Raw genomic sequence first — 27,994 nt, 5'->3', positions numbered from 1 at the left:
CACAGGGAGGATAGGGAAATGCCAAAGGCACAAGCCCTGGCTGAGAGGAGCTCAGGGCAACAGGTTGTTGCTGTCAGGCTGCAAGAGGAATGGAAGACGCGAGTAAAGTGATGTGACAGCCCAAGGAGGGGGCCTGGGGGCGGGCTCCTGGAGGGGGGACACCTGAGGTGAAGAGGAAAGGCAACACCTGCACTCACAAAGAATCTGCCTTGTGCCTCTGGGTCCTGGAGGGCAGGGCAAGCACTGAGCGGTCCTGGGGGCTGTGGGTGTCAGCTGAGAGTCTGGAGTGTACCCTACAGGGTGACCATCCTCAGCCAGAAGAGGCTGGACAGGGAGAGAGGCACAGCCCCTGATGGAGGGCCTCCAGGAATTTTTAACATGGAGCGTGTATTTGATTTGACAAAGCAAATTCATATTTAAACACTCTTTTTAACTGACATATAATAGAAGTATATAGTTTGGGGATACATGTGATAATTTAATGCATTCTTATAATTTGCAAAGATCCAATCAGTGTACTTGAGATATCTATCATAAATATTTGTCTTTTATTTATGCTAGAACTATTTGAATTCTTCTCTTCTAGATATTTGGAAATATGCAATTCATTATTATAAATTACAGTCACCCTACTGATTATCAAACACTATGTCTTACTTCTTTTCTCAAGCTGTTTATTTGTACCCATTAATCAGCTTCTTTTCATTCTCACCCACCCCTCTTCCTGGAGATTTAAAATTTTATATTTGGAAAATGTGAAAATAAAACCTGCCATTTTTGTAATAGAGTCTAAATTTGACTAAGTTTTGGCTAGAAGAGCAGGAATTTTAAAAAAGGTTAAGGAACACTGCCCCTGGTGACAGGGATAGATTTTTATCAGGGCAGTGAAAAGCATGGGCCAGATTTTTAGAACTGTGACTCTAGTGACTGGGTGGTAGACACAAGAGAAGGGACTGCGGGTCAGAGATCGTTAAGAGATGGAGAGAAGGAAGCATGATTCAGGGCATTGTGCTCCAGGTGAGGAAGTATTTAGGACCTAAAACTGGAGACCGTGGAGACCAGGTAGATGTACAGGGCAAGAAGAGGAGTCAAGGCTCCCTCTCAGGGCAGTGGTGTGGTGACTGGTTGGTGGGAGGTAGAGAGGAGGGGCTGTGGCACTAGGTGAGCAGTTTGTTTGCAGCTTGGTTTCAAGGTGGTTGCAGGCAAAGGCCCCTGTGTGTTTTTAATGTCTTCACAGTCTGGTGGGTGGTTAAGAAGGCCTAGAACACACAGTCCTAACTCTTCCTGCCCAAGGCTCCCTCTCAGGGCAGTGGTGTGGTGACTGGTTGGTGGGAGGTAGAGAGGAGGGGCTGTGGCACTAGGTGAGCAGTTTGTTTGCAGCTTGGTTTCAAGGTGGTTGCAGGCAAAGGCCCCTGTGTGTTTTTAATGTCTTCACAGTCTGGTGGGTGGTTAAGAAGGCCTAGAACACACAGTCCTAACTCTTCCTGCCTCATAGCCCAGCCTGACTTCATGGTGACAGCAGGGGGCAGGGGGCCCTAAGGGACTGTGCCTCCAGTGCATTTTGGGGTAATGGTCAGGTACCTGTTCTCATTTTATGGGGCACCATGGCTCACCCTGCTCCTTGCTTCTCACCTCTGCCAGAGAGAGCTAAGGGTGGCTGGAAGCCTGGGGGAGTTAGGCCCTTAAAGCACAGACTGTGAAGCCAAAGGCTGAATTGGGAGTGATCCTGGGCTTGATGCTATGGCTAGTGTAGGCTCAGAAGGGTCTTTCGGGCCAGGGTCACCCAAAAGCCCCAAAGGCAGCAGCCGTGCCTCAGGTGCGGGGGCCCCTCTTGAGTGGCCCTGGCATCAAGCCACTTTCTCTTCCCTCTCCTCCATTAAAACTTGCTGATGTGGTGCCTGTCCTGGCCCTGCTCAGCTGGCTTCTGCAGTCAGAGATTTGACAGTTTCATTGCCACAGGATAATGGCTTACAGATAATACACTTGTCTCCAACACTTCTCAGGGCTATTTTCATTTTAATTAAGGGGAAACCCATAACCCAAGGAATGGTGCTCTAATTGTGGAATTTTCAATACTGACAGATGGGAATTATTTTGTTCAGTGTATAACTTATCTGAGGAATGGACGTCTGCTTTCCTGCATGAATGCCATGGGCCACTTCTGGGGCAAAGGATTAATCCTATTAATTGACACACAAAAAAATAGCTCAGACTCTGAAAATTCAAATCTTATGGCCATGGAGTAGTCTCAGACCTCCATGGCAGGGTCTGCTGGGGAAGGGGAGGAAGCTTGAAGGGAAACAACTTATCTAGCTGCAGGATTGGTCCTTCGGGAGGGCAGTAGAGGTATGTCGGCAAACCCCACCTGGGACTCATTGGACAGAGGCAGCATCAGGGTGGCTGTGACCTTGTTGTCATTAAAATGAAGAAAGACTCCAACTGGCACTGCACTGCATAGTGCAGAGCCCAGCTATTAGAAGCAACTTCCAAGTCCCTAACTAAAAGGGTGAACATCTGGACTGGGCTGGGGACCATCTGGGCACTGAAGTGCTGAGCCTTGGACCCCATGGCTTGTACCTTACTGAGTGTGCAGATGTCCTGGACTCCCACAGGCACATTGTACCCGCCAAGATGAATTCTCCTGGCCTCTTTTGGTGGCACAAGTCTCCCCAAGTGGTTCCACTCTGGACAGCCCAGGGTGAAGTATGCAGCTGAGCTGGCCACTAAATCCAGAGCCATAGGCAGGGGGCAGGCCAGGGGCGGGGTGGTCAGGGTCAGGGATGCTGCCAGCTCTGAGTGAGACAGCCCCCAGCAGGTTTGGATCTGGACAACAGGGTGTCCAAGTGAAAATGGAAAACTATCACTTAAAAAAAAAGAAGATTTCTGGCAATTAACTCTTTGAAGACCTTGATCCCCAGGGTGTTTGGAGTAGTGACTCACCCTTATTTGTAAAGTATTAACAATTTTACATTCCTCCTTCAGTAGTACTGTATGGCCTATTATCCAGGTATTAGCTGGGGGCCTTTCCCCTTGAACTCCAGGTGAAATTATCTTGAGCCATCCAATCTGTGGCCTGTGCAAATTTAAAACTCTCCCACTTTCCTGGAGTGTGATATTCTTCAGGCTGCTTCTGCCTCTTGGTCTGTACCCAAAATTCACTCACAGCAGCATCTGTGAATTTAGCAGCTGTGAGTGAAGTGTTTTGGGGTCTCAGGAAAGGAGACCTTTGCAGCCCAACCACTTGTGATCCCCTCTGGGCTCACACATGGAGTTCCTCTATGCAGGAGCAGCATCCTAGCTCTGAGGCCTTGCCATCCAGTGTCCAGCAAAGGGGTTTTCCAATTCTTTTCTCTAAAAGGATCCCAGTTGTAAAGATAATGAAGCTCTCTTTACCTTTTTTAAAGATATAATTTGCTAACTCGGAGCTTATGGCTCAGCAGCTAGGGCGCCAGCCACATACACCGGAACTGGTGGGTTTGAACACAGCCCAGGCCTGCCAGACAACAATGAAAACTACAACCAAAAAGAAAAAAAATAGCCAGGCATTGTGGTGGGTGCCTGTAGTCTCAGCTATTTAGGAGGCTGAGGCAAGAGAATTGCGTAAGCCCGAAAGTTTGAGGTTGCCGTGAGCTGTGACGCCACGGCCCTCTACCCAGGGCGACAGCTTGAGACTCTATCTCAAACAAACAAACAAACAAACAAGATACAATTTGCTTGTAACAAAACATTCTTTTCAAATTCATTTTAAAGAATTGCCCGACTGTCCTTATAATAAATCAGGTTAAGAGTTGTGGTGGTGCAGACAAGGCTCTGATGTTTGTTGTGTTCGTGTTTTCCAGTTTCCACCTGCATGTTTGAGGCTGTGTAGATGTGGCCCGTGTCCCTGAGAGTGGAGCAGCGGGTCCAGACTGAACACTGAGAGGAAGCCTTGGACAGGGCTGGGCTGGCCTCCTGGTGAGTAGATAGCAGTTTCTGGTGGAGAAGGGTGGTGATGCACATTTTTTGGTTGGATCCATCACATGAAGTTGAGCTTTTAGACACTCAGGTCATTGCCATGAACTCCCTCTATCCTGCTGACTCAGCAGCTACCAGGACTCCCAAAGTTCTTGGTCTACTCCACCTCTCCCACTCAGCGAGGGCAGAATCCCCTCTATGGCATCCTGTGGTCACTCTGACTCCCAGGAGAGAGAACTCACCACCTGACAAGGTAGCCTGTTCCATCTTCCCTCACTGACCAGCTTCTGCTGTTAGAAAGTTCTCCCTCATGCCCTCAACTAAAATCCATCTGCCTGTAGCAACCACCTGGTTTCTTAGTTCTGGCCCCCAGGGTTCTGGGGAATCAGCCTAATCCTTCTTGCACGTGGCAGCACAGCAGATGTTCAGGAACACTATGATGGAGTGGAGAAGAGCAGGATCTGGGGCCAGAGACAGACCGGGTTGAATCCTGACTCCAGTGTTATCTGGGTGACCTTGGGCAAATTAGTTAACCTCTCTGTGATTCAGTTTCTTTTTCTGTAAAACTGGGACAATAATATCTACCTCATAGAATGGTCCTGGGAATGAAAATAAACCATAAAGTTGCCTGGTGATGTTTTGTCACCAATTCTCTGTCACCAACCAGCTGTCCTATAATTCAGTTCAATTCTGACATGAACTGTCTCTGAGTGAAGGGCACACTGTTGACTACCACAAGGTGATGAACAAGGTCACCAGGGAGGCTGCTCACACTTCAGACATCAGCCACAAGCAGGATCCCTAGGCCGTCTGCACTTCTGACTGACCTAACTATAAATTTGGGGATTTCCATGATCTCTCTTCAGGCTTGATAATTAATTAGAATTACTCCAAAAACTCACTGAAAGTGCTGGACTTGTAATCACAGTTTTATCATAAAGGGCCCAACTCAAGAGCACCCACACAGAGAAGCTGCAAAGCTCAGGGCCTGGGGTGGGGCACACAGAACTTTCCCACCCTCTCCTAGCACATTAGTGTGTTCACGAACAAGGAAGCTCCCCCAAGCCTCTATGTCTACAGTTGTTTGTTTTTTTAATCAAGGGACATCATTACAGAAATCATTGCCACTTGATTGAACTCAATCTCTAGCCTTTCTCCCCTCTTTGGTGGCCAGGGGTAGAGCTGAAGCTACAACCTCCTGGCCATGTGCTTAGTCCTTTTGGGATGTCCTGGTCTTCCTTCGAAACCATCTGAGGGCCCACCAAGAGTCACCGTGTGAGCATCAACTCAGGTTTGGTTGAAAAGGGCTCATTATGAATAACAAAAGACAGTCCTACCGTCTTTGGGACATTATGGAAATTCCAAAGGTTTTTGAAGTTCTGTTCCAGAAGCCAGGGACAAAGCCCAAGTATATTCTTTTTCATACCATGTCCGACCCAGCAAATTCTTGTCTCTGATCTTCAGCATCCTGCTTACCCTCTTTGTGAACCCCAGATTGACATGTTTCCATTATCTGGTTGAAAAACTGGGCATTATTAGTCTTTGGATGTTCTTCTTTTTGTTGATCCAGCTCAAGAGTGGATTAGTTTTTTGCACTAAAACATACTCTTACAGTGTTTTAGTGTGTACCTATTGTAATCGAATTACAAGCCTCTTGTTAATTGAATCCCTAACGCCAAGATGTTTCTAGCCCCTAAGTGACACACAGTAAGAGTAAATAGTTAATAGCACTTGCTATGTACTAGCCCCCATTTTAAGTACTTCACATACATTAATTCTGCTAATCCTCAGAGCCACCATTCAAAGAAGTTAAATTGTTATAATCTCCAGTTTATAAATGGAGAAACTGAATCACAGACCAGGTAAGTAACTAGCCTAGGATCGCATAGCTAGTAAGTGGCCTAGCAGAGATTTGAACCCCGACAGTTCTGTTCCAGAGTCTGTGCTTTTCACCACTAAGTATCATGTAGCTATGCTACACTAACTTTGATCATCTATGTGGTTTGGGAAGGGAAGGAAGAAGCACAAAAGGATGCCTGTGGCTCATAAATCCAAACGGTTTTCTCAGGCTGCTGTTGTCATGGGGATGGAGTCAGGACTTCCATATCCTATGTCACCCCCACTGGAACACCTCTGGAACAGACCTCTGGGTCCAGGCTCTAAGGAGGGAAGGCAGGTGCAAGGGCATGGTGGTGCAGGTGCCTGTCCATCAGGCCCAGAGCCTCTTGGTTCCTCATGCTTCAGGGAGGGGAGGGCTGCTTTACAGCCATCATGGACTCGTTCCTGGGAAATGCAACCACTCCATGGGGAAGCAGCGAGGATCAGCTCTTTCCTGCCTGGATAGAAAGGATTTACTCCTGGAAGCTCAGTGCCAGGCTGTGCTGATCAAAATAACCTCATTCCTAGAGAAGCTGAGAGTTTGGATGGTTCTGGAGCTTATGGGACCTGGAGTCCTAGGGAAGGCAATAGCTTAGTTCTCTGTGCTCATATCCAGTGCACTTACTGTGGGTGAGGGTCACTTTTTGCTATTTTAAAAATAACACCAAGGGTTCAGGTCACTGAAAGTGCCAAACAGAATTAATTTGCCATGATGAGTCACTAAAGAGGGTAGGGGTGGTATTCAGTGGGGTGATGTCTCTGGAAGAATTTTGGTTGTCTGTGTTGCCTAACCAGGAGCATGTGGGTGGGGACCAGACATCGGAGCGGCTCCGATGTAGTCACTGTTTGACCTTGCCATCCCTTCTAATCCCCAATGCCCAGGAATGAGGCCGGGTGGGGGATGATGGAGGTGAAGTATGTCAGCTAATCCCACACCCTTGGGATTGACTTGAACCCAAAGGGCCAATCTCAGTTGCTTGTGTGTGTTCTTTGCAGTTGTTCTTTTGCCATCTGCCTCAGGGGAGACCCCTAGGGCAGCAGTTCTCAACCTGTGGGTTGAGACCCGAACAACCCTTTCTTTTTTTTTTTTTTTTTGTCAGGGCTGGGTTTGAACCCACCACCTCCAGCATATGGGGCCAGTGCCCTACACAAAAATCGTTTTATGGTTGGGGGTCACCACAACACGAGGAACTATATTAAAGGGTTGCAGCATTAGGAAGGTTGAGAACCACTGCAGGGGAAAGCAGGAAGGTCCCTTACTCCAGGAAACCCAGATCCTCCATCCTTCTGCCTTTACTGTGTAAATTTTTCTGTCTCCAATTCAGGTAAGGCATATAGTATCAAAGCTGGAGGGGACCCCAGAGGTCATTCTGTTCACTCTCTCATTTAGAGATGGACAAAGTGAGACCCAGAGAGAAGAAATGACTTGTCCAAACCCATGTGGCTAGCAAGTGGCAGATAGGGGCAAGATTGCAGGTCTCTGATTTCTAGTCCAGAGCTGATTTCCCCCGAAACATCCCTGACAGACCCAATCACTCTTTCTCCATTTAGATGAAAGGAATGGGTCTAGATATAAATGTTACTAAGTACAACCACAACCTTTCTAGCAACCTGCCAAGTCTATTTCAAAATCTTCCTTTGGAGAATTTTTGTTTTGGCTGTCACTTCCACCCCCAGACTCTTTCCCCCACCCCCAGACCCTCATCTCCATCCTCTGCTGCCAAATATCTTATCAACAAGACTGGTAAGTGTGGAGCTGATTGGGGAAAATGTGGTAAAGGCTTTCATAAGATGACTAATTAGCAGAAGAATTAAGATCAGAGGTCTTGCTTTGGCAGCCTTGTAGAAGAGGGTTGTGGTGGCATTTGGAGCACTCCTGCTGACTGTTAAAAACTGTAGACAAATTAAATTTAACAGAGTTTAATTGAGCAAAGAATTATTAGTGAATTGGGCATCCTCCCCCACCCTTACCCCGAAACAGAATAGTTTCAGAGTGATTATGGGTTGCACATGCTTGGATAACATTCATGGACAGGGAAAGGGAAGCGACATACAGAAAACAGAAGAGAGTTACAGAAACAGCTGGATTAGTTAGGGTTTGGTGTTTGCCCTACAAGAACAAGGTTCTAATATTTGGCCACCTGTGATTGGCCAAAACTTGGCTACTGTGATTGGCTGAGACAACTACTTTCTATAAGAGTTTGTTGGGTTACAGCTTACTATGTATGTAGAATCCTTTACGCTGCATTTATAATACGTAAGGAGACAGCTTTAGGCTAAACTTGTTTAGCATTTCTCAGGCGAAGTGACTGTGGGAGGAGGGACCCGGACAGCTATGGGGAGTAGCATGGGGCATGAGTGTGGGACAAATAGAACTTTGTATCTCCTTTGTCAGGCATGTTAGAAATGGCCAACACCTGGATGGACTCCTTCCATTACATGTTACAGCCATCCTCATCTAGCCCCTGACATTTCAACCCTACCTGCTCATTAGAGTCACCCAGGAAAGGGACCCAGCCAGCAAGGAGGAGACTAAAGTTCTGGAAGGCTTCTCTAGATGTTAAAGGGGCATAAAGCAGTCTTAAGGGCCCAGTGGTGATGATACACTAAGGGACACTGGTTTGGGCAAACTCCCTCCCACAGTTGAGAAGTGAAGACTGGAACTGGTGCTTTATTCTTCAGAAAGGCTCCAATAGAGCAATAGTAGACATTCCTTTGTTTATCACTCATGCATCTCAAAAAGCATGCTCGAGTAGGAAAAAAATATGTGACTTTTCCCTCGTTTGACTCTCCAAAGGCTGCCCTGGTCTACACTCCACGGATCAGGTCTAGACAAAATATGTGGGACTCTGGCAGTCTGGCAATGTGGCACAATGCAAAGAGTATTTAGTCTTTGCTTATCAAATGTTTCTAGTGGGGTTTAGGAGAAAATAATTTTCCCTTAATAAGAGTTGCATGCTTCTTTTTAAACTTGGAATAAGAATCTCTCATTCATCAATAAGACATGATTTACAAATCATGGGTGCTGCACACCTGAGCAGGTCTCATGATTCACCAAAAATGCCTTTCTAAGGGCCAAAGCAAAGTTCAAGTTGTAAAAAACAGGGAGCAAAGTGTATCCCACACTTTAGTAGTTTCTGTAGTATTGTTAGTGGTTCCTATTTAGTGATAGTGCTCTTTGTGCATTTCCCACCATAATGTGTGAGGAGGCTTACTAGAGAGTTTACATTTTAGATGAAGTGCTAATTCCCAGAAAATAGCTTTCCACTATGTAGGCACGCGTCACAGAAATGCTCAATAAAGTCCGCAGGCCATGTTTCCACTGGAGGAAACACCTACTCTAGGCCAAGCGTGACCAGTTAAAGGCTGGCCGCTTAGTTGAAGAAGGTTGCAGCACCGGTGAGCGGTTCCCATGCTTTGACTTATTACGTCCTCGCACTAGCGCCCCCTAGAGATTGGCACACGGAGCAGCAGCCGGGGGCTCGGCTTCCACCCTCCCGGGAATAGCCGCATCCCCTTGTGGACCCAACGAAACCCAACTCTCTGCTCTAGGAAGTGTGTACTCCCCAATGGGGAGCACCAACCTGCCCTCGCACCCAATTCTCTGCAGGATTCCAGGAGCAGATTGCAAACCCGCCAGGAAAAATGAGTGACGAGGCGGTCCCCGAGGCTGCCTCCCCGCCGCCCCCGCAGGGGCAGCATTACTTTGACCGCTTCTCTGAGGATGACCCGGAATACATGCGCCTTCGCAACCGCGCCGCAGACCTGCGACAGGACTTCAACCTGATGGAGCAGAAGAAGCGCGTCACCATGATCCTGCAGAGCCCGGTGAGTAGCCGGCCGCCCGGCGGGGCGGAGGGGCAGCGCGGATTCAGGGTGTACCTGAAAGATGAACAGCCTCTCTCTTCCTTGCTCGGGGTCGGTAGCGCTTTACGCCCAGTGAGCAAGATGGGTCTGGGTGAGCCTACTCCCTAATCACAGGTGGATACCAGAACCTGGTTTGTGAGCAGGAGTTCAGCTTGGTGATGGGGAAGGTGGGACTGAGAGACAGGAGCCCCCCATTCCAGCCTTCTGTGCCCCCTCTGAGCCTCAGTTTCCCGCGTTCACCTCCCTCCTTCCCGAAAGCTCTGGTGATGAAAGGAGACAGAGTCTTGTGAGCTGGGGGCCAGCAGGGGGCGCCACTTGGAAGGCTTGGGGCTCTCTTTGCCAACGACCACAGAGTGAGAACAAATGCCCCCTGCAGCCTTGACACGCGTGGGATGGGGTGAGGGGGTCGGGAATCCCAAGAGGTAGGGAGAGTTAGAGGCTCAATAAGATATGGGATGGGGTGGGGGACAGAGGGAAAGGCAGATCACCTGCTGTCTCTCCAGACTTAAGGCTAGTTGGTCCCTGCCTGACATGGGCACGAAGCTCCTCCTTGAGGCAGGAATGCCTTGAGAAGGCCAGGTGGGCCTAGATGACCACTGGAGGAGGAGGGTGATGCAGGCCCTTGGTTGAGGAGGGAGACCAGTGTGGAGGGCGGCAAGGTGGTGTCTGAGGGTATAAAGCTTGGAGGTCCTCAGGAAGCAATGCATGATCCTTAACAGTTAGGAAGCCTGGGGATGGAGGTGGCATCTCCAGGTACTTGCCAGGATGGGCTCAGGAGGCTGGGCCCAGCTCTGCCTTGAGCGCAACACCACCACTGAGCTTTGGGAGACCCTGGCTGAGAGTGCAGGGAGAATGTCTTGCAGAGCAAGGGAGGATGGGCCTGGGTTCTTGGTAACCTTGTGTTGGGGAGCCTGGGGGGATATGACAGGTGCTAAAAGTGCTGGGGTGAGGAACCCTGGCAAAACCTCCAGAATGTGACTAGGATGTGTGGCAGGGCGGTAGGAAAGGGCAGAGTTAGACAGCACCTGCTTAGGTTTGTGGCAGGGCAGGGGCTCCGGGAGGTCCTAATGCCTTCTGTCCTTTTATAGATTGGCCAACACCTAAGCAGATCCCTGTTTGCTCAGGAATATTTCTTGCTGCCACCCAGTGGGCAGGATGCCTTGCTTTTGGCCTGGTGGTCTGAAAAGCCAGTCTTAGCATTGGACATCAGAAGAGGAAATGACCTGAGATGTCATCAAATCCTTTTGTACTTCCTCCTCCCTCACATTGAACACATGAGGAAACTGAGACTAGAAAAACCATAGGCATGGCTAATGGAGAGGGGAAGAGGAGCACTTCTTCACTCAGTTTCGCTTTAAAAAATGTCTTTAGTTACTAAAGTGAAGTCCTGCCATGTTTGATGGGGGAGGGGCCTTGGCCATCACACAGACACAGGAAGGGCTTGGAACCTGGATTAGTGCTCACAGGGCAGGAGAACACAGTATTCATTCCCACCCTGAGGCTCTTTGTTGCATCCTGCACAGCAATCTAGGGAGGCTTCCAAGGGAATTGCCAGTGTCCCCTGGGGTCAGGGATCCTTGCGTTGGGGCGGGGGATGGGGTGGCCCTGGCCTAACTGACAGGGGTGGGGGGAGGGCACTTGGAAGAGCTCATTATTTGGCAACTGGTCCAAGGGGCCCTGTGAGAGAAGTTGTGAGGAACCAGCCCCTGGGGGCCTGCTTCAGTCTTTCAGGGAGGAGCTGGAAGGCCTCATCCAGGAGCAGATGAAGAAAGGGAACAATTCCTCTAATATCTGGGCCCTGCGGCAGATCGCGGACTTCATGGCCAGCACCTCTCACGCAGTCTTCCCGACATCTTCCATGAGTACGTGGTTTCTGGGGAGCTGCCAGGAGCAGAGGTGGAGGGGTAGAGTGGGGGAGGAGAGGAGGGAGGCAAGAAGCAGTTGGTTGCCAGGCTACCAGGCCATGGCACAGCTGCATCATCAGGCCTTGGGGAGCTCAGCAGTAGCCAAAGAGGTACCTGGCTTTGCTTCTGATGTTGTTGTGAATTAAAGATCCATGGAAGAATTATCCCTGATACCAGGCATGGGAGGGGCAGAGGTGACTTCAGGGGCTGGGAGGAAGCCATAGAAACTATTGTCCCCATGTCCCATGAGACAGGCCAACCTGAATCCAAAGATGAGGGCTCAGAGGAGCCTGGCTAACCACCTTCCTGGGCTGTGAAACTGTGCCCACAACCTTCACAAAACAAGCTTTGGAAAATATTCTCCCCTCAACAAGATTAATACAAGATTATGCATACATGTATCCTTCTAGCCCTTTTTTCTTAACATATATAGATTATGCAAACAAAATGCAATCATATCATACTTATAATTTAAATAATTTAACATATCTTGACTAACTTTTCACATAAAATATGGTTCTACAAAATAAGTTTTGGTAGATACATGCTATTTAATCAGTTTACTATTATTGGACTTTTAGATAGTTTCCAATTTTCTGCTATAATGAGCAAAAAGAGTATTAGAATAAATCTGAGAGTTTGTCCATGATTATTTCCTTGAGACAAATTACTAGAAGTAGAATTGCTGTATTGAAGTATATGCATGTTTTCAAGACTTTAATGCATAATATCAAATTATATCCTTTCTCCATCCTGGAGATAGAAAGATGAATCCAGTTTACATTCCACAGCACTAATGTGGAGTGCTCATTTCCTCTACCCTGATCCACTGTGTATGTTACCATTTGTTTCATCCTCCTGATTCCATAGGCAATAAATACTTTGTATTTTAATGTGGATTTATCTGATTACCAATAAGGTTAGGTACATTATGTATTTTCACATACATACTGGGATGATTTTCTTTTTGTAGTAAGTTGCCTATTTACATTCTTTGCCCATTTTCCTATTAATGTATTCTTATAGATTTTCAAATCTTTATAAAGTAAGGCTAGTTCTCTATTATCTGTCCAATATATCACAATTTTTTCCAGTTTCTCCTTTGCCTTTTAATTTTGTTCATGGTATTTTTTTTTTAAATCATAGCTGTGTACATTGATATAATCATGGGGCATCATTCACTAGCTTCACAGACCATTTACCAAGTTTCACATATACCCTTGTAAGATGCACTGCTTGTTCATGGTATTTTTGTCTTGTAGAGTTCTTTATTTTCCAAGAAATTGAATCCATTCTAATTTTCCATTATGTGTCAGTCTTTCTCAACTGTTTGTACAAGTTTATTCTTTATTTTTTTATTTATTTTTATTAATATTAAATCATAGCTGTGTACATTAATGCGATCATGGGGCACCATACATTGGTTTTATAAACAGTTGGACACATTTTCATCACACTGATTAACATAGCCTTCCTGGCATTTTCTTAGTTATTGTGTTAAGACAATTATATTCTACATTTACTAAGTTTCACATGTACCCTTGTAACAAGTTTATTCTTTAAAATAACTTTAGTATTATTTTGCCAAGTTCTCCCATTTACCTTTTTTTTTTCCCTGAGGCAGAGTCTCACTATGTTATCCTGGGTAGAGTGCCTTGGCGTCACAACTCATAGCAACCTTCAACTCTTGGGTTTAAGTGATTTTCTTGCCTCAGCCTCCCAAGTAGCTGGGATGACAGGCGCCCGCCACAATGCCTGGCTATTTTTTGTTGTTGTTGCAGTTGTCATTGCTGTTTAGCTGCCTCGGCCGGGTTCAAACCCACCACTCTCCATGCATGTAGCCAGCACCTTAACCACTGTGCTGCAGGTGCCACCCCATCTACCTTTAAAAGTTCCTTTTGGGAGTGGTGCCTGTGGCTCAGTGGGCGCTGGCCCCATATACCAAGGGTGGTGGGTTTGAACCCCGCCCCACCAAACTGCAACAAAAAAATAGCCGGGCATTCTGGCGGGTGCCTGTAGTCCCAGCTACTTGGGAGACTGAGGCAAGAGAAACGCTTAAGCCCAGGAGTTGGAGGTTGCTGTGAGCTGTGATGCCACGGCACTCTACCGAGGGGCATAAAGTGAAAGTCTGTCTCTTAAAAAAGAAAAAAGTTCCTTTTGGGATTGGGATTAGGATTATATGAAATGAATATCGTGATTTGGTGAAGGATTTACAAACGTATAATTTTATATTAGAATGTCACCTCCACAGAAGAAATGTATATTTGGTTCACTGCTATATTCTAAAATCGTGTCCTGGCATGTGGTAGGTTCTTAAAATATTTACATGAATGCTCTGTGGTGGCTCACACCTATAATCCCAGTGCTTTGGGAGGTTAAGGCAGGAGGGTTGCTTGAAACCAGAAGTTTGAGACCAGCAAGACCCCATCTCTATAAAAATGCAAAAAAAGTTTAGCCAGGTGTGGTAGCCTGCACCTATGGTACTAGCTACTCCAGAGGCTGAGGTGAAAGGGTCTCTTGAGCCCAGAAGTTTGAGGTTACACTGAGCTATGATCATGCCACTGCACTCTAGGCTAGTCAACAGAGACCCTGTCTCTAAAAAAGAAAAAAAGGGAAAAAAGAAAATTTGCATGAATGACTCTTAAATCTTTTCAGAAATAAGATAATGTCATCTATTCATTCAGTTTCATTTCTGGTTATATGTCTCATTCAAGGGAAATTGTTGGATATATATTTATATATTTAAACTAATCCCTCATGGAATTCTTATTTAAATTCTAACATCTTCTCAGTTAATTCTCTTGCATTTTGTACGTGTATATAGAAAAGTCATATAATCTTCAAATAAGAATCATTTTGCTTCCTTCATTCCCGATATTTATCCTTTGGTTTCATTTTCCAGTTTTCTCATTGCATCTGTTAGAACTTTCAGAACCATGTTTAATAATAGATTAGAGAATAATCATTCTTGTTTCTGACTTTAATGGAAATTGTTTTACCATAGGAGTTTGGGATAATTATTTTTTTATCATGTTGAAGAAATATCTTTTTATTCTAGTTCACAATGAGTTTTTCTCAGAAATTGATGTTGAATTTTATAAAATGCATTCTGGGCATTTATTGATTTTTCTTTTCTTAAACAATTGATGTTGTTTAATTAATGTTGTTGATGAGTTATAGTAATAGGTTTCTAAATATTAAACTCTTTTTTGCATTATTAAAACAAATTATTCCTAATCTTGATGCATTCTTTTTAAAATGCTCTTCTGGATTTGATTTTCTAGAATTGTATTAAGGATTTTGGCATTCATATTCACCCATGAGATTGGTCAGCAGTTCACTTTTTAGGCATTTCCTACCTATTATTGGTATTAAGCTATAGTTTCATGAAATGAATAGAGTAATCCTTCCCTGCCTACCCCACCCCAGCCCGTTAGAGTTTAAGTTAAGAGAGGAAGTATCTATTCTTAGAAGATTTATTATTCATTTACAAAGCCATCTAGATCTGAAACATTTTAAGGTGTTTTTGACATTTTTTTTAAATTTCAGGTTAATGTGAGGGTACAAACAACCAAGCCACAATATTTGAATTTGTTAGGTAGAGTCTCTCTTGTAGTCATGTCCTGCACTCAAAGGGTGTGCCATACACCCCTACATTGTGCCCATTGAGTGAGAGCACCTTAAACCCCCCTATTCCCTCCCTCATTCTCCTTCTCCCCAACTTGAATTGAAATGAATGTTTTTGACATTTTTTCCTTAGCTGCACCTAGAGTTTTTTTTTTTTTTTTTTTTTGCTGCTTCTTGAATAAGTTTTGGTTGTGTATTTTATAAGAAATAATCCATTTCATGGAGCTTTTCAAAATTGTTAGAGTGATTTACAATATTATTTTTAACATTTAAACTTTCTGCTGTGGATGAGATGACATCCCATTCCTATTCCTTGTGCTGAGTATTTCTACTTTCTCTGCATCAACTATTCCAGGTATTTGTTTATTCACAGAGCTCATCACACAAGCCAAATCTTGGATTTATGTATTGGTTCCACTATTCTTCTTAGTCCCTAATTTATTAATTTTGTTTGATATTCTTTAATTATTTTCCCTAACTTTTATTTGGTTTATTTTGTTCTTTATAATTTTCTAGAATAGAAAAAATGGATTTGTTTTTTACACTTAACTCAATAATAAAGACATTTAAGGCTATAGATTTTTTTCTGAGTATGTGTGTGGCCTTATCTCATGAATTTGACATATAGTATTTATTTTATTGTCCATTTCCAGCTTGCAGTTGCTGTTTTGACTTCATTTTTATTCTAAGAGCTTTCTGGAAGTTTATTTTTTCCTTTCTAAGCGGTTGAATACTTTTTCTTTTAAAGCTTTGTTAATAAGATTGGGTTTTATTGCTTTATGTTTAGACAATATGGATTATTTAATTTCTGTGTTGGAGATTTATTGAGATATTCTTTGTGGCCTAATAATATTATTTAAAAATGATATATGGATATAGACTATCTCCAGGGAATATTATTTAATCTGTATTTTCACTTTTATTTGATTTTCTCCAAAATGAGAGCTGCATTGTCACCTATTATATTTGATTTCTGTTCATTTCTCATTGTATTTATGATCGTTCTTGCTTTATATATCCTTTTTTTATTTCAGGTTATTGTGAGGGTGCAAAAAACTAGGTCACAATATTTGCATTTGTTAGGTAGAGTACCTCTTACCGTTGTCCCTCACACTAAAGGTGTGTCATATACCCTTACACCATGCCCATTAAGTGGGAGCACACCAATCCCCTCTCCTCTCCCCCTTTTGTCTTTCCCACCTTGAATGAATTAAGTTTTTCTCGTGTATGGGCGTGTCTTAGATCATCTACTGGCTTCATATTAGTATTGAGTACATTGGATATTTGCTTTTCCATCCTTATGATACTATACTAAGAAGAATGTGTTTCAGCTCCATCCAGGTTAATACAAAAAATGTAAAGTCTCCATCTTTTTATGGCTGAATAGTGCTACATGGTATACATATACCACAGTTTGTTACTCCATTCCTGGGTTAATGGACATTTAGGTTGTTTCCACCTCTTGGCTATTGTAAATTGAGCTGTGATAAACAATTTAAAGCAAATGTTCTTGTGATAAAATTTTTTTTTTCTCCTGGGTAGATGCCTAGTAATGGGATTGAAGAATCAAATGGAAGTTCTAATTTGAGTTCTTTGAGGAGTCTCCATACTTCTTTCCAAAGAGGCTGTATTAATTTGCAGTCTCACGAACAGTGTAAAAATGTTCCCCCTCTCCACATCCATTCCAGCATCTACAACTTTGGGACTTTGTGATGTAGGGTATGTTCAGTGGAGTTTGATGATATCTCAGGGTGATTTTCATTTGCGTTTCTCTGATGATTAGGGACAATGAGCATATTTTCATGTCTGTTAGCCATTTTTCTGTCTTCCTTAGAGAAGGTTCTGGTCATCTGTCTTGCTCCACGATATATGGGATTGTTTACTCTTTTTTTATTGATTAACTTGAGTTCTTTGTAGAGTCTAGTTATCAACCCTTCATCAGATTTGTAACATGCAAATATCTTTTCCAATTCTGAAGGTTTTCTATTTCCTTTAGTTCTTGTGTCTTTAGCTGTGTAGAAGCCTTTTGGTTTAGTTAAGTCCCATTTGTTTATTTTTGTTTTTATTATGTTGCCACTGAAATCTTCATAAAATCTTCCCCCAGGCCAACATCCTTAAGAGTTTTTCCCACACTTTCTTCTATGATTTTTATCATTTCATGTCTTAGATTTAAATTTTTTATCCATGTTGAGTCAATTTTTGACTCAATTGTTGAGTCAATTTTTTTCAACCGTAATGAGAGGTGCGGTTCCAGTTTTAGTCTTTTACATGTGGTTATCAGTTCTCCCAGTACCATTTATTGAATAGAGATTCTTTTCTCCACTTTATGCTTTTGTTTGGTTTATCAAAGATCAGATGGCTATCAGAGACTAGTTTCATCTCTTGGTTTTCTGTTCAGTTCCATGTGTCTATGTCTCTATTTTTGTGCTTATACCATGCTGTTTTGATCTCTGTGGACTTGTAATATGCTTTATATACCTTGATGAAATATTATTCAGAGCATAAGTATTTTTTATAACAATAGCTTTATTATGGATTGTACCTTTAATCTATATAAAATTACATACAAAATAGCTCCTTTGTCCAAGAGAATATTGTTTTCCCCGACTTCTCCTTTGATAATAATATTATCTGTGTTTATTTATTTATTTATTATTTTTGAGACAGGATCTTGTTTCATTGTCTGAGATGGTCTGCAGTGGCATAATCATAGCTCCCACAGACTTCTGGGTTTAAGCAATCCTTCTGCCTCAGCCTCTAGAATAGCTGAGACTTCAGGCTTACACCACCATGCCTGACTGATTTTTTAATTTTTTTGCAGTGTTGGGGGTGTCCCTGTGATGCCCACACTGGTTTTGAGCCCCTGCCCTCAAGTGATCCTCCCTGCTCAGACTCCCAAAGTGCTAGGGTTATATGTTTGAGCCACCATGATGGCTAATTTTTGCTTATATTTGTTTTTTTTTTTTTTTTTTTTGAGATAGAGCCTCAAGCTGTTGCCCTGGGTAGAGTGCTGTGGCATCACAGCTCACAGCAACACCAAACTCCTGGGCTTAAGTGATTCTCTTGCCTCAGCCTCCCAAGTAGCTGGGACTGTAGGTACCCACCACAACACCCGGCTATTTTTTGGTTGCAGCCATCATTGTCGTTTGGCAGGCCTGGGCTGGATTCGAACCCGCCAGCTATGGTGTATGTGGCTGGCGCCTTAGCCGCTTGAGCTACAGGCACCGAGCCTTTCACTTATATTTGTCTGAGTTTTTTTTTTTTTTTTTTTTTTGAGACAGAGTCTCACTCTGTTGCCCAGGATAGAGTGCCATGGTATCATAGCTCACAGCAACCTCAAACTCTTGGGCTCAAGTGATTCTACTGTGTCAACCTCCCGAGTAGCTGGGAGCAAAGGTGCCCACCACGATGCCTCGCTCATTTTTCTATGTTTAGTAGTAATGGCATCTCATTCTTCCTCAGGCTGGTCTCAAACTCCCTGATCTCAAGGGGTCCTGCTGCCTCAGCTTCCCTTCCAGATTGCTCAAATTCACAGGCATGAGCTACCATGCCCAGGCTATCTGATGTACTTTGGATCTTTTATTTTTACCTGTTTTGGGTCACTCTAGAAACCTACAGCATTGTCTTCTAGAATTTTGTGGCTATAACAGAAATTTGAGACAGCCTATGTTTTGTTCCATGTAAATAACCAAATTTTTTTTTCCTAGATGCTTATGGATTTTTTTCCTTGTCTCATATTTCAGAAATGTTGCCAGGAAGCATATAATTGTAGGTTTGGGGATTTATTAAATGAACTTTTCCTTCCTTGTAATATAGTACGTCCTTACAACTTGTATACACAGGCCTTTTTTTCAGTTCAGAAAAATTTTGTACTATTATACCAATACTGATTATATGCTGGCTCTCTCTCTGGTCTTTGTCTCCCATATCTGTCATATTCTCTACTCTTATTTTCATGTCTCTGTCTTCATACTCGTTTTTTTCAAAAGAGGAATAGGACTTACTAGCATTCCCATTGCCTCACCAATCAGCATCTGCCCAGAAGACAAATGGATGCTCAAAAATCTACTCCACGTGTGTCTGAGTCAAAGGGAGGGAAGTTTCAAGTATCACAGTTCAAGCCCAGATGGATGATTTTCTGTCTAGCTTCATTTGCCTAGAAATTTGGGGGTTGGGGCGTTAGTGGGCCCTCTAGTCTTAACTTTCAGAGAGTTCAGTGAGTTTTCATCTTTTTCTATGTTTTCGTAGGTACGTTGAATCGTTGGCTCAAATAGGTCAGATTTATAAATGTGGCATTCAGCCATTTTAATTTTCATGAGGCCAATTAGAATAAGCATTTTTTAAATTTGTATTTACCATTATTACTTTATTTATTTTTAAAATTGATACATAATAGGTGTACATATTTATGGGGTACATGTGACATTTTGATACATATATCAATGTGTAATAATCAAATCATGGTAATTAGACTATCTGTCACCTTAAACATTAATTATTTCTTTATGTTGGACACATTCCAAATCTTTTCTTCTAGCTATTTTGAAATAAACTATAAATTCTTGCTAACTATAGTTGCCCCACCATATTTTTGTACTGATTAACCAACCTCTCTTTATCTCTCCTTAAGACTCAGAGCAGGGGATCAGGAACTGCTGTTGAACCCTGTGTTCTCCTCCCACCCCTCAGTTTTCTGGGTAGGGTCATTCACAGAGGGTGGAGCAGGGGGACTCTCTCTGATATAGAACAAAGAGGATATGCTGGGTCCTAACTTCTTGTCTGGGGAGCCCATGGAGAGGAGGAGGGGATCCCAGACTGTCCAATTTGAATTAGAAATCCTTGACTTTAAAATTTTGGTATTGGGCACACCTGTGGCTCAGTGGGTAGGGCGCTCGCCCCATATACTGGGGGTGACGGGTTCAAGCCTGGCCCTGGCCAAAACTGCAAAAAAAATTTTTTTTGGTATTATTTTTGCTGTCTAACTGGGCCTTTGGACCACTGCTGTCCCTGTTAGCTAGGCTTACTGGACACATGTCCCAGAGGTAGATGTATCACCTCTGGAGGGCTCAGGGCCTTTGGTAGCATTTCCCTGACATGGGGTGATTCAAGGTCTGCTCTGCCTGCCTGCTGTTGGCCCAATAGCACCCAGTCCTCCCTCACCTTTGTAGATCATCTCTTCATTTCAGCTAATGGCAAACGTGATGCAAGATGTACATCACAGTGTAGCAGCAAGGCTTTTAGAGGTGGTGGTGGTAAAAACTCCCAAACAACATTCTGATCCTTTAAAGGTTGTGGGGAGCTAGGACAGGCAGTGTCAGGAAGTTTCTAGCCAGACATCATTTTAAGCCAGAATCCTTTTCTATTGATTCTTTTATTGATTCCTAGACACTGACTAATCCAAGAGCCAGGGCTCAGATGCCCTCTTTTGCCCTCCTGAGGCATGTAGGGAGTGGTCATCAATGTTAATCAAATACACTGGATATCAACTCCTAGACCCTTTGGGTCCTCTGGGGAGATGACCATCAAACTTTCTAGGCCCACTTCCAAATCCCTTCTACATGTTCACAAAATTCCCAGAAAGAACTATCATATAAGAACACATCTCTACATGTCCAGAGAGGAGCAGACATGCCCTGCACAAGGCCTCCAGCCCTTCAGCCAACCACAGTCACGCTGACTCCTGGGCGTTTAGAAGAAGTTAAGGAATTTACCTCTTGGCTGAGATATACCTGAATTTACAGTCAAGAATTTATTCTTGCATTTATTCAGTGTCCATCTTCAGGATTTATGCACAGTAAGCTTGACATTCTGAGGTCCCGTTTTTCTGGGTCTTGTCATGATTGTAACCAAAAGCAGTGCTATGCTTATCTAAATGAGCAGAGGACTTTATTGGCACAAATATCCATTCTCTTGGGATTTTTGTCCCCCTCAGTATGGGTCAATGCTGTTTAATTCTCTGCCTGGGAAAGTCCCTTGTGCAGTTGCAGTATCAGTGAGGATTTAGAGAGGCCTGGGTGCAAGGAAGGGGTGGGCAAATGGGAACCCCACTCTCAGAGCTGCACTGTCCCCACCCTATCTCTGCAGACTTCTCCCTGATGACGCCCATCAATGACCTTCACACAGCTGACTCCCTGACCCTAGCCAAGGGTGAGAGACTCATGCGGTGCAAGATCAGCAGCGTCTACCGACTCCTGGACCTCTACGGCTGGGCGCAGCTGAGTGACACCTATGTTACGGTGAGGAGAACCTAGGACTTGGGTGGGCACTGCATGTGGTTCCACAAAATCCCTCTGGTCCTCAGCATGGCCATGGCATAGCTTGTGGCCTTTGACCAAGATGCAGAGTCCTTCCAAGGCTTCTAACCACACTGATCACTGAACTGACAACCTATTCAGTATGTTCTTCTTGGGATCAGGACCAGGAATTCTTGAATCCCATATCTAGGGCTATCCTTGACCACTGTGGGATTCCTTTCGTCATTCCATTTTTCCAGCTCCAAATAAAGGCCATGTCCTCTTCATCTCTCATGGGTGGGAAGAGAGAGAAGTGTTCACTGGAGGAAAACTTTGACACAATAGATTCAAGGGAAGAAAGGATTTGAGCACAGTGTCCTTGCCCCCGACAGCATGCATATATATTATATATATATAATTTTTTTTTTCTAGTTGAGAGTCAGCAAGGAGCAGGACCACTTTCTGATGAGCCCTAAGGGAGTGTCTTGCAGTGAAGTCACAGCATCCAGCCTGGTGAGTACAGCCAGAATCTTGCTGCCTGCTCCTTATTGAAATGACAGCACCCTCTCTGCTCCTCCAGTGATAGGTCATCTCTAAATCAGCCACTGTTGTCCTGTAGAGTTCACAATCTAGTGGGATGGAGAAGACAATGGAACAAATTGCATGCCCAAAGTATCAAGTGACCAAGAGACCAGATAAGAGGTGTAGGCACTAGCTCAGTAGGAGGGAAGGGAGTGGACAGGGGCCCAGAGTCTCTAAGCAGACTCATGGAATGGCCGAGCCTGGGATTGGACCATAAAGATTAGAAGAGGGGGGCGGCGCATGTGGCTCAAGGAGTAGGGCGCCGGTCCCATATGCTGGAGGTGGTGGGTTCAAACCTAGCCCCAGCCAAAAACCACAAAAAAAAAAAAAAAAAAAAAAAAAAAAAAAAAGATTAGAAGAGGGGACTTCTTGCATGGAAGGATACATCAGAACAAGAACCAAAGCAACATGGTCGTCTAGTGCCGGAGCCGTTAGAGATGGCTTCTGGGTCCCTTTTCAGCATGGCTCCTTTTAAATGAAGTAGAAAGAAACTTCCAAAAGTTGCTTCAGTTCAGGAAGTTTCTTTCTGAGGAGGAAAGCAGGACTGCTTTCTAGTCTAATTCTTCTCAGCTGTGTGGGTGGTGGCTGCTCTGCTGTGCACCTGTGAGAGGTGGATGTCACCCTGGGGGCCTTGGCAGACCTGAGATGTGCTCATGTGTGGAGTCCAGCTGCTCATTCAAAGCAGCAGACTGATAAAGTCACAAATTATCTGGGCAGGGAAGGACCTTGATGATGACTAACACCACGTTATAGGCAGGAGAAGACTCTGGTGCCGAGAGAGGGTAACTTGCACAAGGCCACCCAAGAAAGTGATGGCTAAGTCTGAACTGAGACAAGGACAACCCTGGCTCTGTCTGGTCAGGGTAGAGAGGTGAGGTAATCAGTGCTTAAAACTTAGAGTGGGCAGGTACAGTGGTTCCCAGCATTTTTGGAGGCCAAGGTGGGAGGATCACTTGAGGCCAGGAGTTTGGGACCAGCCTGGGCAACATAGCAAGATCTTATCTCTACAAAAAATAGAAAAATTAGCCAAGCATGGTGGTATGGACCTGTAGTGCCAGCTACTGGGTAGGCCGAGCCCATTCAAGGCCGCAGTGATCTGTGATTGCACTTCTACACTGCAGCCTGGTGACAAAGCATGATCCTGTCTCAAAAACAAAACAAACCAACAAACAAATCTCAGAGTGAAGAATACTCTCATAGAGCTGAAGGAAGCTTCAAAAGCCTGGAAAAGCTTTTCTACTGGGAGCCATAGAAAGTGGAGGGTGAGGAGGAGGCTGTGAGTTGAAACTATGGTGCACGAGAGTAGTTCTCATGAGCCATCACAATGAGCAGACTGAGACCACGGGGAGAGAGGTTTGATGGAGATGACTTGTGTCCTCAGCAGGAGCATAGCTTGCTCCAGGCCCAGATGCACATAAAATCTCTGTGCATCTGGGAAGACAGGCAAGTGGCCAAATCTGGCTCAGGTATTCAGTATGTGGAGGTGAGTCTGGGAGGGGGATAGGGACCAGAAGATAAATGGCACGGAAGGCCTTGTTGTGGCATTTTGACTTTATTCTGCCAAACAGGCAGAGCCACTGAAGTGTTTTAAGCAGGTGAGTGATGTGAGCATGTTTCTGTTATAGAAAAATCCCTCTGACATCTGTGTAGAGGCCAGCTGGCACACAGACAACCAGTTGGGGCTTTCATAGTTAGCTGGGAAGGAAATTCTGGGCCTGCAAGTTTAGTGAGCCTGGTGATCAGTTGGGTTGGGAACATGCAACTGTTTGAGGAGCTGGTGTGATGTTCAGGAGATGCCAGTTGGCATTTGGTTATCCTGAGTTCAGAAGTGCTGTAGGCCAGAGATATAGGTTTGAGAGTCTTGGGCAAGTGATGTTTCTGGCTGCTCTGGAGGGTAGTGTAGCTTCCACACTGTACAAGGGAGCCCAGCTGATGAGGAAGAGAAGAGGACGTGGAATTCATCACTCAACTATGTCCTGGCACTGGGCTTCCTGTTGGAATCTACGCAATGGCAATATCCACATACCAAGCCCTATGCCCCTGGGGCTGTGCTCAAGAGTGTGTGCGTGCTTTGTCATTTGTACAAAGGCACCGTATGGAACAGCAGCTGTGCTGTTAGACAACAGATTATACATCTAATGATAAGATAAAAAAAAATACATGAGATCCGAGAGAGACTGTCTCAGAGAGGAATTCCAAACAGGCCACACACCCAAGGAAGTAGGGGAGCTGGGTTGAAGGGAAACCAGAGGACCACACTGGGCACTCAGGTGCTGCCTCCTCTAGGGGTGAGGCCACTTTGAGTCATGTTCATTCCTTGAAATTCACCTACAACAGGCTGTTGTGAGTAGGGATTTGTTGAACATCTTATTGAGGCTTCGGCTTAAGCAAATGATGTCAGAAGCACACCCCTCCCCTGACATTAGCCCTGTCACCTTCCATCTTATCTGCTTGAGCCTTCTGGGATGGGGGTGGTGGGCAACTTGAGGAACTGCCCTGTGGGCTACATTCAGGATATCATGGGTGCTTCAGTTTTAAGGGCCAAAGTTTTAGTGAGTTTTAGCAACTATAATCCAGCTTGATAATATCTAGGGAACTACGGCAGTCAATAAGTTAGGTTCCTGACAAGCTGGATGGAGGTTGCACTCAAGAGATGAGGGGGTGCATTCAGTAAGAGTGTTAAGAGGAGGTTAGGAGCTTGTTTTAGGGTTTGTGTTTGTGTTAGGTGATTTGAGAGAGACTTCTCAATTCACCCTGAATTGCACAGTTATGACATGGGAAATTCTATGACTGGATATTTTTTAGTAATTTTTATCCAGGAGGCAGAGGAGGGGATGGAAGGAAGTGAGGCTAAAGCTGTCATTGATATATGGGGGGGGAAGCAGAAAGAGAGAGGGAGGGAGGGGGGTGGGGCCTTAGTGTGTGTCACACTTTATGGGGGCAAGACATGATTGCAAGAGGGACTTTACCTAACAATTGCAATCAGTGTAACTGGCTTATTGTACCCTCAGTGAATCCCCAACAATAAAAAAAAAAGAAAAAAAAAAAAAAAAGCTGTCATTGATAAAGAAGCAGAAGTCTCTCTTAGCCAGGAGTGGGGGTGTCGGTCATTTTTGCACTGGCCCAGTGTGGTTTTTATCTGTGCTTAAACATGATTTTTTTTTTTTTTTAATAGAGACAGAGTCTCACTTTATCACCCTTGGTAGAGTGCCTGTGGCATCACAGCTCACAGCAACCTCTAACTCCTGGGCTTAGGCGATTCTCTTACCTCAGCCTCCCAAGTAGGTGGGACTACAGGCGTCCACCACAATGCCCGGCTATTTTTTGTTGCACTTTGGCCGGGGCTGTGTTCGAACCCGCCACCCTTGGTATAAGGGACTGGTACCCTACCCACTGAGCCACAGGTGCCACCCTGTGCTTAAACATGATTAAGGAGTAGTCATTCGTCTTGTTGTATCATGGCCACAGAGTGACCTTCTCTGATGTTGGCGTTCTGTAAAATTATTTATGTTAAATAGGGAACACCAAGGCCAGCCACCAGCCACCAGCCACCAGCCTCTCTGGAGCATGCTCGCACTCATGCATACATGTGTGAGGTTTTTTTCAGCCATTACCCTACTAGCCTCTGGAGTCAAAAGTAGATTATAAAATCAGTGACTACTTTCCACTTGTCCTTTAGGATCTAGCTTTTGAGTAATTGATAAATGGGTGTTCATTATACTTTTTTTGGTAATCTTTGTGTATTTTCTTTTAAAAATCTCAAAAAATAAAGAACTCAGCTTAGGTGTTACTTCCTCTGGGGAGCCTTTTTGATTCTCATAGTCTGCTGGGATTAAAGACTCCTCCTGTCTGCTTCTAGAGAATTCCGTGCATGACTCTTTGATCACTTTGCTACTCAAAGCGTGCTCTGCGGGAACTTGTTAGAAAGCAGACTCTCAGCTCAGTATTTAGCCATGGGTCAGAATTTGCAGTTTGAGAGGATCTCCAGGTGACTTGTGTGCACAGTGAACTTTGAGAAACTCTGCTCTCAAGTTGAATTATAGTCATCTGTTCCCCCCATTAGACCATGTACTCACTGCAAGTAAGAACCAGGTGGATTTTCTCCAGCTCCAAGCCCAGCCATCACTGGTGGTGTTTGGAATGAGGGAACGTGGGTGGACAGTACATGCCAGGCCCATCAGCTGGGAAAGGAGTGTAAGTTGCTGTAAGTCTCTCTTCCTCCCTGGCCCAGATCAAGGTGAACATCCTAGGAGAGGTGGTGGAGAAGGGCAGCAGCTGCTTCCCAGTGGACACCTCAGGCTTCTGTCTCCACTCGGCCATCTATGCAGCCAGACCTGATGTGCGCTGCATCATCCACCTGCACACGCCGGCCACGGCCGCGGTGAGTGGGCTTCTGTCCAGCACCCGAGGAAGTACATAGCCGCTGGAGGTAGTAGCCATCTCATCATTTAGAACAGTTCTGGAAAGATTCCAAAACTCAGGCCAAGGTAAGGAAAGAGAGCCTCCAATGTGGGAACTTCAGCCTCCCCAGCTTTCTAACTACTGAAGTCTTAGTGTAAGGTAAAGATGTGGAATGTCCATTCCACCATGTCCCTGGTCCTATTACATACACAGACTGGGACTACTTACCCTATTGGACTGGTGGGTGGTGCCTTCCGCCACACAGACTGGGCTCTAGTGAGGAGATAGCTTGACAGAGGATTACAAAATGGCGGGAACCTGGATTGTCCCCACTTTTAACCCAGGCTAGGCTGAGAGCTGGGGACACAGTGAGCAAATCCAAGAGAGAGTAGAAGGATTGTCCCCCCAGGGTCTCTGATCATTTCTCCATGTGTGTCTAAGGCATTGTCACTTGGAAAGATAGCAGACAGTCAATTCTGGACATTCTCCCAACCCTTACCCTGTCCTCCTGACTCATAGGCCATATACCTACAGGGAAAGATTGGACTTGTCACCAGCATGTTGTTTTCTCAGCAAAGCACACTGCCTGTGAGCATTCAGACCTTCCCGAATCTGGATAAGATGCAATGATGTATTTGTGCCAAGTGTACATCTCTGCAGAGCTCAGGGCTAAGTCAGGGCAGGATGAGTGATAGAGGGCAGGGCTCCTCTAATCTTCTTCATGCTCCTTGCTTTTAAGAAAAGGTGAGGGTAGGGGTAGCATTCTGTGTTTCACCCATGCGTTTGTATTTGTAGCATTCTGTGTTTCACCCTGCATTTGTATTATTCCAGGGCCATAAATCAGGACTTCTCAATGGGCCTCCCCGTTAGGACTCATGGCCATTTCTGCACTGAAAGTTTATCCTTGCAGACCTAGACTCTGCTTTACACAAGCCTGGTGCAAATTCCACCACACCCTGCCTCTTCCCAGGGTATTGTAAGCCAAGAGCAAAGCCAGGGTAGCAATAGCTTTCAAGGGCATTCTTTCCAGTAATTCTAAAAAATGATATATTGACATGGCCTTTGTGAAATTGTGGTGGAAAGACAGTAGAGCCAACAGCATGACAGCAGACCAAAGCCAGGAGGAGGAGGAACCATGGCCTTTCTCAAGTACCCAGTCCCCACCCTCATCCCACCAGCCCCTGGTGTAGAGCTGGACTGTGCTGCTATGAAGAAAGGGCAGATGTGCCATGCATGGCTTGAGGGAGCTACAGGTGCTAACCATGCTGTTGTCTTTCTAAGGTGTCAGCCATGAAGTGTGGCCTCCTGCCTGTCTCCCATAATGCCCTGCTGGTGGGGGACATGGCCTATTATGACTTCAATGGGGAAATGGAGCAGGAAGCTGATCGGATCAACCTGCAGAAGTGCCTTGGACCCACCTGCAAGGTTAGCCCAGCTCTTCTGGGAAGGTGCTCTGGAGTGGCATTGTCAAAGCCAACATTACAGAAGTGATACGTGGTCATGTTCACTGGTGAATGTTTCAAGGTTGCAGATAAAGCCAAAAAAAAA

The 27,994-nt window shown here is 44.9% G+C and overlaps 1 protein-coding gene across 3 annotated transcripts in view; it reads left to right on the top strand.

Annotated features, from left to right (window-relative positions):
• Positions 1-27,994, top strand: part of ADD2 (adducin 2) — a 110,967-nt gene that overhangs the window by 53,401 nt on the left and 29,572 nt on the right. For all 3 annotated transcript variants that reach the window (XM_053589234.1, XM_053589235.1, XM_053589233.1), the window contains 7 exons: positions 3,840-3,954; positions 9,443-9,660; positions 11,423-11,561; positions 21,315-21,466; positions 21,896-21,976; positions 26,277-26,426; positions 27,728-27,871. In XM_053589234.1, coding sequence (XP_053445209.1) covers positions 9,478-9,660; positions 11,423-11,561; positions 21,315-21,466; positions 21,896-21,976; positions 26,277-26,426; positions 27,728-27,871 — 849 coding nt within the window. In that variant the 5' untranslated portion in view covers positions 3,840-3,954; positions 9,443-9,477. The remainder of the gene's footprint in view (positions 1-3,839; positions 3,955-9,442; positions 9,661-11,422; positions 11,562-21,314; positions 21,467-21,895; positions 21,977-26,276; positions 26,427-27,727; positions 27,872-27,994) is intronic.

Source organism: Nycticebus coucang, chromosome 4, assembly GCF_027406575.1.
Source record: "Nycticebus coucang isolate mNycCou1 chromosome 4, mNycCou1.pri, whole genome shotgun sequence".
Taxonomy (NCBI): domain Eukaryota; kingdom Metazoa; phylum Chordata; class Mammalia; order Primates; family Lorisidae; genus Nycticebus; species Nycticebus coucang.
The sequence above is the reverse complement of the archived record's forward strand: the minus strand, read 5'-3'. Positions and strand labels throughout refer to the sequence as shown.